Source organism: Camelus dromedarius, chromosome 8, assembly GCF_036321535.1.
Source record: "Camelus dromedarius isolate mCamDro1 chromosome 8, mCamDro1.pat, whole genome shotgun sequence".
Taxonomy (NCBI): Eukaryota; Metazoa; Chordata; class Mammalia; order Artiodactyla; family Camelidae; genus Camelus; species Camelus dromedarius.
Window position 1 is genome coordinate 70,179,284 of NC_087443.1, and position 12,516 is coordinate 70,191,799.

Consider the following 12,516-nt stretch of genomic DNA (forward strand, 5'->3'; position numbering starts at 1 on the left):
ACTGCTTAACCCTTAGGGGCCAGAGCAATGCCTGGCATATAGTACGCACTCAAGAAATAACAGTTGAATGAAGCGATTTGCTCTTTAAACAATTTTTTGATGCTTAGGACGCTGGAATTTTCCAGACATTTGTAATTTGATTGCGATTCCTTATTACTAATGGTAGTAACTTATTATTATATTATTGAAATTATTAACTTAATTTATGTAATACTCCGTAGTTCATAAAATACTTTCACATATAATCTCATTTAATTTAAAGCAAACAATGACATGTTACTACTAGAAATGCTAAAATACAATGTCTCTACCTAGTGGAAAATAAAATATTGCTATTTTTATAAAAAAAAGAATCTTAAACTATTTGAAATGGATCAATAAAATTTCCCAGTGTGTAATTAAAATTAGAATTGATAAGATCTAAAAGAAGCTTTACCTGTTAAAAAAACATGCGGATTTCCCTTAAACAATGCCTTGAGACAGTAATGGCCCAGGTTCACTCAGCTCACTCTAGCCAATGAGGGAACAGTTCTCATCAAATAGGCAGGGCTCAGTGCTGTGGTGCTGGAGTAGGATTACTTTTATAGAACTTTTACAGCTTGTCTTTAAATGAAATTTTAAAATATTATTATGTGTTAAAGGCCAAACAAAATTTTATAACCAGAATAGAATTATCATCTGTATTTGAACATTGACATCTGTAGTTGTCATTGGTTTTTAGTAGGGGAAAGGAAACATTTCTTGAAACTCTCAGACAACTATGACTAGTCCATTTGTCATTCCAGTGTCTTCAGCACATGAAGTATTTCCATTTTTGTTCAACAGTGTAACCTTTGGAGTTTTGCCTAATAATGACTTCAGTTGTGCTGGCCTTCACAGATAAATTATAATGGAAATGCATATTTTCTAATTATGCATCCAGCCCTAGTTGTGAATTGGCAAGGGTGGCCCCACTGAATGTTAAATGAAGTCTGCACAATAGTTAGAGTCTGTGTGACATCACAGTTTCCCCAAAGTCACTTTCTTAATCATGTGAAGGATAGCCAAGACCCTCATCTGTAGTATGTAGCCGTATACAGAGGGAAAACATTTAAACATCCCAGCATGGTATTTCCATTTAAATCTGATTACAGTGAAATAAAACTGTAGCTATTAAAGGTTTAGAAGAACTACAAATACAAGCCGTAAAAGAAGACAGATAGTAAATGAGGTAGTAAAACATTTCAGCAGGGCAAACAGTTTACAGCTCTCATTCAAGTCTTCCTGAAGCAGGCTGTGCAATTCACTACAGACCCTGAACCGTTCCCTGAGCTCCACTTAAACCTGCAATTAACCTTTCACGCCTAATGAAGCTGTTTTCTTGGAAAATTAAAATATATAGTGGTGCCTGCTCTTACACAGACTTGGGAGGAGAGCATTTCAAAATGAATGACTTTTCTGAGGCTTTGTTCAAATATAAAATGGAAGTGCTATGTTTGTATATAAAGTGAGAATGTTCTTTCCAAGGCAATTTCATTTGATGTGCAGTATTTTATTACTGTACTTATTAATTGTTCTGTGTAATGGTAACACACACACACACACACACACACACACGTCAGTAATTTTATGATTAGATTGTTACTGCTGGAGTCTACTAATACCATTTCAATTCCATTAGGACAAACTAGAGTTTTACTAAAGATAACTAAATTCTTGATGTTTCTCCTTGGTGGCTTTCATTGCAAATTTAGTGGTTTAGAAAGATACATTTGCCATTTAAATATTTAGCCCTTACTCATTTCCATTGTTTTCTCTTTAGGGCATGTCTGCACATGTTTATTGAGTAACAAAGTTGTTAAACTTAGGGAGAAAATACTGTTTTTATGCAAGGTTCTGGGTAAAAGTCTGTTTTGGGTGCATCTTCTACTTATTTACTAAATACCTGTGGTAGCTCTTGGCATCCAAACCAGTGACTAGTAAACTGTGCCCACGTTCTGAAAGAAATCTTCAGGGTCCCAAAGGAGTCTGCATTCGTCACAGCTCGCCCTGCCCTGGGGGAACCAGAGCAGCCCCTGGTGATTTTCCGCAGTAGCAAGAGCCAGTTCCAGACTCCAAGAGGCCGTGGAAAATGGAGTAGGAAACAGAAGATGGCACTTTCTTTCTTATGAGGTTTATAATTCATATTTAAATGATCTAAATGTCAGAGTGTCTGGTATTTAAGAACTAAAAGTGCAAAAAGGTAAAACTTATAATAAATATTTAAACCCCAGCATTTTTATTGAATCTGCTGGCATATTTTGATGTAAATTTTGCCAGCCTGCAGCGTCTGTGTATCATCTTGACATGGTAAATGAAATTCCTTTAGACCACCAGTCTAAAATAATGAATTGTTCCCCAAGTTAATTGTATTGCTTTGATAACAAGGAACTATGCTAGGCCTAGAGAACACAATAAGTGGATTTCATCAGATGATTTGTGTGACGTTTTGAAAAATGATCTTCTGGAGTGACCCGATTTTAATGGAACTCACAGCACGCGGGGCATGTGCCACTGCGCAGCCTCCTACTGGGAGGAAGCACTTCCTCCTACCGCGCAGGGAATGTGGGATCATCACCAGAAAACCTCGCCAGGGAAAAATTCCCAGGGAAACCTAGAGCAGGAGAAAGCATTTGCTCCAAAGGGTGATACGGAGAACTTATTTCTAAGGTTGTTTTTATCTTATCCATGTATAAACTGTTTAAAAATCCAGGAGAGAACTCAAGCTACCTTTATGTCTTCGTTGCCAGTGTGGAAATAAAGCAAGACCCATCAAATTTCAAACTTGCTATAGCAGGGGAGTCATCCACCATTGCTTGTTTGCATTTTGGCAGAGACAGGCCAATGTGTGGGAACATTTTATAGTGGGGAAAAGAGAAGTCTTCAAGTATAGCTCATTGGAGGCTGTTGGCATCAGACAGCTGGAGACCTGGAGGCAGGCTAACTAGAGGCAGAGCATCCCACGTGTTTGGTTATGTGAAAGGTATGCATATTTACCTTTCCCTGCTTGGTCCTAAGTTGGAAGCAGGGACAAAAACCGGAGAAGCTATCAGTTATTAATCAAGTTCTGCTTATTTGGGGATTATTGTTACAGGGGTAATTGTTCGTATATTCTGGAAATTAAGCCCTTATCCGCTGCATGTCTGCAAGTATCTTCTCCCATTCCATAGGTTGTCTTTTCATTTTGTTTATAGTTTCTGTTGCTGTGCAAAAGCTTATAAGTTTAATTAGATCCCATTTGTTTATTTTTGCTTTTATTTCTATTGCCTGGGTAGACTGACCTAGGAGAGCATTGCTGTGATTTATGTCAGAGAATGTTTTGTCTACGTTCTCTTCCAGCAGATCTATGGTGTCCCGTCTCACGTTTAAGTCTTTAAGCCATTTAGAGTTTACTTTTGTGTATGGTGTGAAGGAGTGTTCTAACTTCATTGATTTACATGTGGCCGTCCAGCCTTCCCAGCACACCTTGCCAAAGAGACTGACTTTTATCCATTTTATATTCTTGCCTCCTTTGTCGAAGATTGACCGTAGGTGTGTGAGTTTATTTTTGGGCTCTCTATTCTGATCCATTGATCCACATGGCTCTTTGTGTGCCAGTATGATGCTGTTTTAATTACTGTAGCTTTGTGGTATTGTCTGAAGTCTGGGAGGGTTATGTCTCCAGCTTTGTTCTTTTTCTTCAGTATTGCTTTGGCAATTCTGGGTCTTTTGTGATTCCATATAAATTTTATGATTATTTGTTCTATTTCTGTGAAAAATGTCATGGGTAATTTGATAGGGATCACATTAAATCTGTAGATTGCTTTCAATAGCATGGCATTTTAACAATATTAATTTTTACAATCCAAGAGCGTGGGATATCCTTTCTATATCTTTAATTTCCTTTATCAGTGTTTAAAATATGAAGAAATGCAAGCATAGGAATAAAAACACACTTAACAATTTGACACTTATGGTACACACACATGCAGTTATTATTAGTGTGCTATTTGTAATTAAATTATGGGATTTATAATGGAGAAAAATTCATGGTGTGCCACAAACTGTGGTCCAGTGAAGGACTCAAGCTTAAATTTGAATGAAAGCATCATTTGGCCCATCAAGAAGATAAGATCTGGGCAAGTAGCCCCTTGAGCCCCCTCTATGAGTACACATGGTGGACACTCAGGTATCACTGCCTGGAGGAATGCAAGGTTTCCCATGTACGTAATTACCACTTATGCAGAATCTGAAAATGCAGTTGATTGTTCCATTTTCATATGAAAGGACAGAAAGCTGTCAAATTAAAAATAGCACGATTTGCAATTTTATGTTTAAATAAAGGACTGAAATATGGTTTATGATTTATGATTTTTAACTGAATGTGTTTCCAAGCTTACAAATCATTAGTAAACCCAGACTTCACATTCACATAGCCTGAAATACAAAGATACAGTGACAGTTTAGGATTAGCGTAGAATTTTCTGTTTTGGCTACTTAAACTGTTTACTTATCTCTTGGCACTGTATCTTCTGTAAGGAAAACAACATGTGGTTTGCAGCCACATGTAAGTGGGAAAGTAAGTGTTTTTCAGAGCTCCTTTGGACGAGGTCATGCAGTAGTTTAATGAATAACATGATTTCATACTTGGATGCTGTGATCACTGGAATTAGTGTAAGTGGTCTCTGTCCACATTAAAGGAAACATATATTAGTTGTCATATTTTGGCTGTCTCTGGATGAGATGGTGCCAGGAATGAAATAACAGAAGGTTATAAATTTTGACAGAAGTATGCCAGGAGATCTGTGGAAACTTAAGTTCTGCCTGAACTGAATTTTCGCTTAGCACAACCATGGTCTGTGATTTTTTAAAAATAATGTGCTTCAGCTACTTCCCTCCAAGAAATAACACAATAATTATTTCTTACAGCAGAATAAGTCGTGAAAAATATCTACATTGGCTGCTTTAGGAGTTCAGAGGTCAAGAAAGCAATTTTTATTTAAACTTTAAACTTTTGAATTTGCATTATCTCTAAGAAATTCAGGATAATTTTTTAATATCCTGAAAGGGTAGGCGATTTAACAGAAACCCTTTAAAGATAAATATGGAAGATTATCAGTCCAACCAGTGATTACCATAACTTTTTAATCCCTTTTGTCTCTTAACACCATTAATTTCTCCTTCTCCATAAACACCTTCTCTTCTGTTTTCAAATGTACTTGAAACTCCTTTTTCCTTTAAAAAAATAATATATGTATACTTAGATAATCGTAATTATTCACATATATTTCATCTGACCCTGCTGCTTCTCCTACATACCAGCTGACTTACCTCTTTCCATCCACAAACTTGAATATGGGACTGGTCTGTTGACCACATCCCCTCTCACCCCATTCCCTGCTTAAAGGTCAGGCTTCCATCCTCAGTTAAGTATGGAAATGGCTCAAAGATCACCAAAATCTTCCTCGAGGAAATCTAAAGGCCTCCGTGGCAAGCTTCACTTGCCGGCCCCTTTAGCACTTTCTACAGACTCCTTGAACCATGTCCTCCTCTGACTTCCACAGCACTGCAGTAGGCTAGTTGACCTTCCTCTCACGGTATCCATTCTCCTGGCATTTCTATTTGTTCGTAAATCCCTGGGGTTTTGTTCTTGCCAGGTTATATCTGAGGCTTACCTAGAATAAATTGACCCACAGAAATAAAATAATTCAATGACACCTCCCATAAGATAAGATCCAAAAGTGAGGCTTTCCTCTAAAAGCAGAACATTGAGAAGGTATCTGTGAGAGCTCAGGGAGTGGTTCAGCTCAATTCAGAGTCAAGTCTCCTAAGACCCTGGGGAAGGGAAATTGGTGACCTCTTCATAAGCAAGCAGTCTGGTCTCACGGTTTAGCATGGTGATTTGGCACATTTTATTTACTCAGTAGTAAAGTGAGACTCAACAGGAAAACTAAAATGATTCGTGTATAACTGTAATAAACAAAGGGATCTGGTTGAGCCATTGTTTGTATAAATTTAAGAAAGGCTTTTGTGTCCCTGAACATCTTACCAAATGTTCCTGTCAATCAATGGACAGAATAATGTAACAAAACAATATTCTTTTAATCACTTATGATAGTTAGGGATCCACTTTTGTGTAGTTATTCTACTGATAATACTGATATTTTCTGATATTTAAGACATTTATCAGCTAACTTTCTATAAGTTGCCTTTCTTCCGCGTCTGCTTGTTCATAGCACAGCTCTGTCCCTGGGATACTTTCTTACTTCTTAAAAACAATTTAAGAGAATGAAAAGACAGGCTTCAGACTGAGAGAAAATATTTGCTCAATGCATAAAGCATTCGTTTCCAAAATGTAAAAGAAATCTCTTTAAAACTCAACGATGAGAAAACAAAATTTTAAATGGGCAAAAGATCTATATGGATAATTCACCAAAGAAGGTGTACATTTGACAGATAAGTATATGAAAAGATGCTCAACACCATGTAGTATTTGGGAATTACAAATTAAAACAACCACAGAATACAGCTACATACTTATGGAGTGGCTAAAATCCAGAAGACTGACAACACCGAATGTTGGCAAAGATGTGGAGCAGCAGGAACTCCCATTGTTGCTGGTGGGAATACAAAATGGCTCAGCCACTTTGGATACAGTTTGGCATTTTCTTACAAAGCTAAAACATAGGCTTGCCATGTGGTCCAACAATTGCAGTCCTGTGTATTTGCTAATTGAAAACTTATGTCCACACAAAAAAATTGCACATGGATGTTTATGGCAGCTTTATTCATAATTGCCAAAAATTTGAAGCAAAAAAAAAAAAGTCCTCCGTTAGGGGAATGGATTAAACGAACTGTAGTACATTCATATGGTGGAGGGTTATTTAGCAATAAAAAGAAATGAGCTTTGAGCAAAAAGAGATGTGATGAACTTAAATGCATATGGCTAAGTGAAATAAGACAATCTGAAAAGGGTACATACTGTATGATTCCAACTATATGACATTCTGGAAAAGGCAAAACTATAGAGACATTTAAAAAGATCAGTGATTACCAGAGGCTGAGGGAAAGGGGACGGATAAATTGGTAAAGCACAGGGGATTTTTAGGGCAGTGAAACTATTCTGTATGATTTTTATGGTGAATATACAACATTTATCAAAACCCACAGAACTTTGTATACAATATAAAATGTGGGCACAGATGTAAACTATGGACTTTGGTTAATAATCATGTATCAATATTGATTCAATTTTTCTGTAAGCCTAAAACTGCTAATTTTTTCAAAAAATCTTAATATACTGACTTTTGTTTTACACACACACACACACACACACACATGCAACAACAGTAACACTGAAAATTCCTGGTACATCCAGAAACAACTTGCGTTCAAACATAGAAACTAAGGTTTGGCGTCATATCCACAGCTGATTGTGATGTTTTGTCACAGACTGATTTGATTGTCCAAAGTCAGAGTCAGTTAATTTTGTTAGATCCTTGCTCTTCATGTGTGACGTTCCCTTGTCTAAGGGAAGGTATTTTAAGTGAAGGATAATCTACTTGATAACTTCCAATTAACAGCTAAATGTTTGATTGCTGAATGTAAAACAATAAAAACAGGAGGCTAAGCCACCACTGTTGCCATCCCAGAAACATCTAACCAAACACTTACATGCTTTTTTTCCTTTTCTCCCAGGCCTTGCAATTGCCAGTGCCCTAATAGATATTTCACAGCAGAAGCCTTCAGATAGTAAAGACAAGGCCTCCGGAGCCCGAAATCGAAAACATCACCTCTCAACTCGTCAAGGAACTTGTGTCTGAGAAACAGGAACTACTCCCAGAGGTTCTGTCATGTTTGACTTTGTAAATGGCTTCCATTAAGGCTGGTCTGTGGCCTCAGTTTTTTTTTTGGAGGCCAATCTCTGTATGGTCCCAGGTCCCAAATACATTTCCCTTCAAATGGGCAATGACCCAAGTGGCCAAAGAGTGTTCATGAGTTTTATAAAAGTAACAATATTCATGGTCACGGGTGATAAAGTCAGTTTTTACGACTAGCTGAAGCTTATCATAGATAACGTTAAAGTACTCTAGAGAAAGATGTATATTGTTTCTTAATGCAGATGAAAAATATGTAATTCGTATAAACCAAACTGTTTATATCCCAAGACTTTAAAGAAAGACATTTTATAATGCCTGAATGATGAGAATTGTACAGTTTTTGCCTCATAAGCAAACTCAACTCACTTGTATATGAACAAGGAAATGAACAAACTGCAATGGCTTTAGATGCTGTTTTATCTCACTGTAAATGTGAAAGCAAGATTTTGATTTAGTAGGATGTGGGTAATGTATTTAAATATTTCGCAGGACCACATGACGTTCAAACTCAGTTTGCAAACGTGACTATTTTCCACCCAACTGGAATGCAGACCGAAACGCGTCCATGCGGATGGATGGTAGGTGCAACTTCAAAGGAGAGTTATTAGAATTCCGAGTGACGAGGACATTGCCGTCATCCATGCCAACTGCCTAACTCATTATCAGAGCTGATAGAGCATGGAAAAGCCTGTCCAGCAATCAATTTTTTTCTCCTCCCAAAACCAGCCTTCAATACCGCACCTGGGAAAAGAGCTGAAACAGTTATTTTACCGAGCGCAAGCTTCTGCTCTAATGTGGTGATTTTTTAATTGCCTAGGAATCATTGGATCAGACCTTAATGATCCATCTGCATTTTTATGAGAACAGATCATCTTCCTTTGGCCTTCCTCTCCTAGCTGCTAGATTTTATCTGCCTTTTACAAACATTATGAAAAGTGCTTTAGAGGTGACACCTCCTCCGAGTCGTAATATGACCCAGGTTCCTTCTTGCCAGCTTTTGCCCTTAGAATACAGAGAAGAGCATTTGCTGGCGAGCATCTCCAGTCTTCCTGTTTCAACATGAGCACACTGGTGTCATGAGAGAAAGTCTCCAGTTTAAGAAATGAAATAAGTTCATTGTTGCCCACATTCAGCATATTCTTAACGATTCAAAGAAAAAAATCTGAATTATGGCAGGAAGGAAAAATGATATAAAACAGTTTTCGCATTGGCGCATAGAATCTTTTGTGTCCTAATTTTGAGGGCGGTTCACTAGAACTCAGTAGATTAACAGATCTTGTTTGGAATTGCAGTTTCTTAACTTCAGGGTGACTACAGAATATATGTAGAGAGCAGTGACCAATCTATCCAAAGCTGCTTTATACGATATAGTTTTCTTCAATATGAAAGTCATTTAAATATAATTGATGTTTAGTACTATATATGTACTCATCATGTTCTTTGGATTTCTGGACGGTAATGACACTTTACTGTTTACAGCTAATGCATAGTTACTTGCATGCTGTGGTTGTGCAGTAGCGGAATATGACCCTATTGTGATATTAAATGTTTATTTCACAATGCCATTTATACATCGTCAGCTTAATTTGATGAGGAACGAATGTAATATATAACAGGAATGATCATACACTATGTAGTGGCATCATATATAAGATTGCTAGGTTGCATCTAACCATGACTATGTCATTGTTTTGATAATTAGGCATTTATGAATTATAGTATTTATCCCTTCTGTTGGCATGATAATTTTGCTATTTTCCACGCGTTAAAAATAAGACTAATTCTTAGAGCAAGTTTATCTACAGCCTGTGGGGTTTGGGGGGAGGGGTTGGGAGTGGAGCTGGTTGTTTTTACCTCCCTATGATATTTTCTCTCTCAAAAAAGAAAAAAAGTGAGCAAAGTTTGTAAATGTCTCCTAAAAACAATCAAGTAATTTCATTAGCTTGTTTTGGGGGCCCTTTAAATGTTGATTTTTCGCCTGGAAAAAGTAAATTGACAAAACGAGTGAATACAAAAATATAATCATTTAAAAATAAAAGGATTGGCCAATTTGTTTAATTCTCTAACAACTGTCACAGGAGAAAGCGTAAGTAACAAAGACACGAAAACATGCAGAATCGTACATAAAATCTATTTCAGCTGTATTTTCCGAGAGGCTAAGCAAACAATGTTGCTGTGAAAGGATTGTCAAGCCTCATCCACCTCGAATCCCATCGGGTTCGGAAAATTTGAAAATCTGAATTTTAGAGAATTATGAGACATAATGCAATGTTAAGTTAAAGTCATACAATACCGTTCTGAGCCAAATACGGCTAACTCTGTGACTAATTATGCAATCTCTTCTCCACTTATCTAAGCTTTTTACAGGTAATAAAATTCTTCACCCTCAGGTGAAGTGGATTGAAAAGACCTTAGGGATGATCACTTTGAGTCTGTGTCACGTTCTTTTTTTCCCCACATCCCGAATACTTTCAATTTGGATGCTTCCTTTTTTTTTTTTTTAATAAAACCACAAGTATATGCAGCTACTCTTCAAGAAATTAGGCATTAAATGACTGATTCTCCTGAAAACTTATCTTAATGGAATTCTGTACATTTCAGTTTAGAATGATTTGGAAAAATTCTTTAGCTTTTAGGATGTCTTATTCTTCCAAATATGAAAAGTTTGGGTTAAATAGAATGGAGTTTAAAAAATTAACCTGGGGACGCTATCTGGACAATTAAAGGCTTCTTGTTGAAAAAGATGCATATGCTTACAGATCAGTTTAATACATTTTCAGAGGACTGGGATTTTCGTAATTGCTTTTAAATGAAAATGTGTTTTAGTGATGTGCATGGAGGGGAAATGTATGCTATATCCTGTCGCGCTGTGTTCAAGAGGAAAGCTTCAAGTAGGACGTATTTCAACCTGGAACCAATACTTGCTCTCCTTCCCAATACCTCATTTTCTTTGGGTTCCAGTAAGACTCATGACTAAATGGCTGTTGTGCTGATGTAGGGCCACTTACAGTGCAGACCGGTGGATGGGCCTGAGGACAGCTGTTGGAACACAGCTCTGAGCTGTGTGGTGCTGAGCACGTTTTAGCCTTTTGAAGCCTCAGACTTTCCATCTGTGAGGGGAGATAGTGGTGCCCACTCTGCAGAGCTGTCGTCAGAGAAGACAACAGAACACAAAGCTTCCGCAGTGGACCCTCAGTGCAATGTAGCTGCTATTAACAATCATGAGGCCACTCTTTTCCTACCGATTGCTTTATGAATCCATCTCTTAATTTCTTATTCATCTTTTCACCATAGGTAAAAGCCAGGTAGTTTTTTGCCATGAAGATTTGATCAAAACCTTGAGTAAGTTCTTATATTTCAAGGACATAAAAGATTTCTTTAAAAAACTACCTTGTTATTTGGATCAGTAGAGGCTTTGACTCTTTCAAAATGTACACAGTTTCAGTGAAGTATTTTTTAAATTACTACTTGGTAACATTTAGACAGGAGCGTCAGTTGTCCCTTTCACGTTCAAATTTGGCAAGAGGGGTCAATTTTCCCGTTTGCTTGTCAAATGTAACACATCTTTTATTCATTGAACATTAAAGTATGATTTAAAAAGTGTTTTATAGAAAATGTTTTAAAAATTAAAACTGATCAAATGAACTAATTCGATCTACACACACTTTAAAAAAAAAAAACAACTTCCAAAGCCGATTTGCTATTTTACTAAGGTGAGTTTGTACTTACTTGACCCCAAGAACTACCTAGGTCAGTGCAAATTCCCACCTTTGCCTCTAGAGATTAAGATTCAGAAGGACTGGATTTGACCCTGGAGATTCATATGTTTAATAAGAACCTCAGTGATTCTTAATTAGGCAAATTAAAGGGCCATTACACTGGGCCGAAGCGCTGCCTTTATTTACAGTTAGAAGAATTTCTTTAAATAACAACGTTATCACTCAAATTCAAAATGCTTTAAATGATTTTCCAAGGAAGACAAGCCATCTGGTTGGTGTTACAGCAGTGATTCCATTATAGTGTACATTTAACATTTAGTTTTATCAAATTTTTAAAATTAAGAATTAGAACCATACTAGTATATATGTACATAGGTGTGCATGCCAGTGTTGAAACAGATTGTGTAAAAGTTCAAACCTGCTTTAAAAAGTCAACATTTTATGATATGATGTGCTGTTAATCAGGAGTTTAGTTACTGAAATAAAAACATTGGCTCTTGCAACCCCCGTTGCCAAATGCAGTTTTGTTATATATATATTTTTTTTATCCTTCCAAGATCATATAGGAAAAAGCACGCAACACCTAAGCCCGTCTGCCATCTATGACTTGGTTATGAAATTTGGTTCTTGAATCCCACATTCAAAATACATTTTTCTCTCTTTCCCTCTTCACCTGATTTTCATTGGCCTTTTCTACGCATGCTCGTTGAATTACACGCTGAACACTTTGAATGTTCCTGAAAACGGAAGCAAAACTCACAAGGGCCTGAATGGCCAGGATTCCAGCTAAGACCAGCCCCTATGTGTTTTCTGTTTACATAAATTGGTCTTACTTACGATAAAAGTCCTCTTTCTGAGGCTGGTGCAGCCATGGCGTGGCTGAGGCATTTTCTAAGAAAAGTTGGCTTGTTCCTTGGTGA

General features: G+C 37.0%; 1 protein-coding gene across 2 annotated transcripts in view; it reads left to right on the plus strand.

Annotated features, from left to right (window-relative positions):
• ATRNL1 (attractin like 1) overlaps positions 1 to 12,174 on the plus strand; it is a 631,665-nt gene extending 619,491 nt beyond the window's left edge. Inside the window, exons 29-30 of one of the 2 annotated variants that reach the window (XM_064488470.1) lie at positions 7,696 to 7,842; positions 8,367 to 12,172. In XM_064488470.1, the coding sequence (XP_064344540.1) occupies positions 7,696 to 7,820 (125 nt within the window). In that variant the 3' untranslated portion in view covers positions 7,821 to 7,842; positions 8,367 to 12,172. Of the gene's footprint in view, positions 1 to 7,695 lie in introns of both variants that reach the window. The other variant, XM_010987217.3, reaches the window with a different exon arrangement.
• Positions 12,175 to 12,516: the final 342 nt, after the last annotated feature.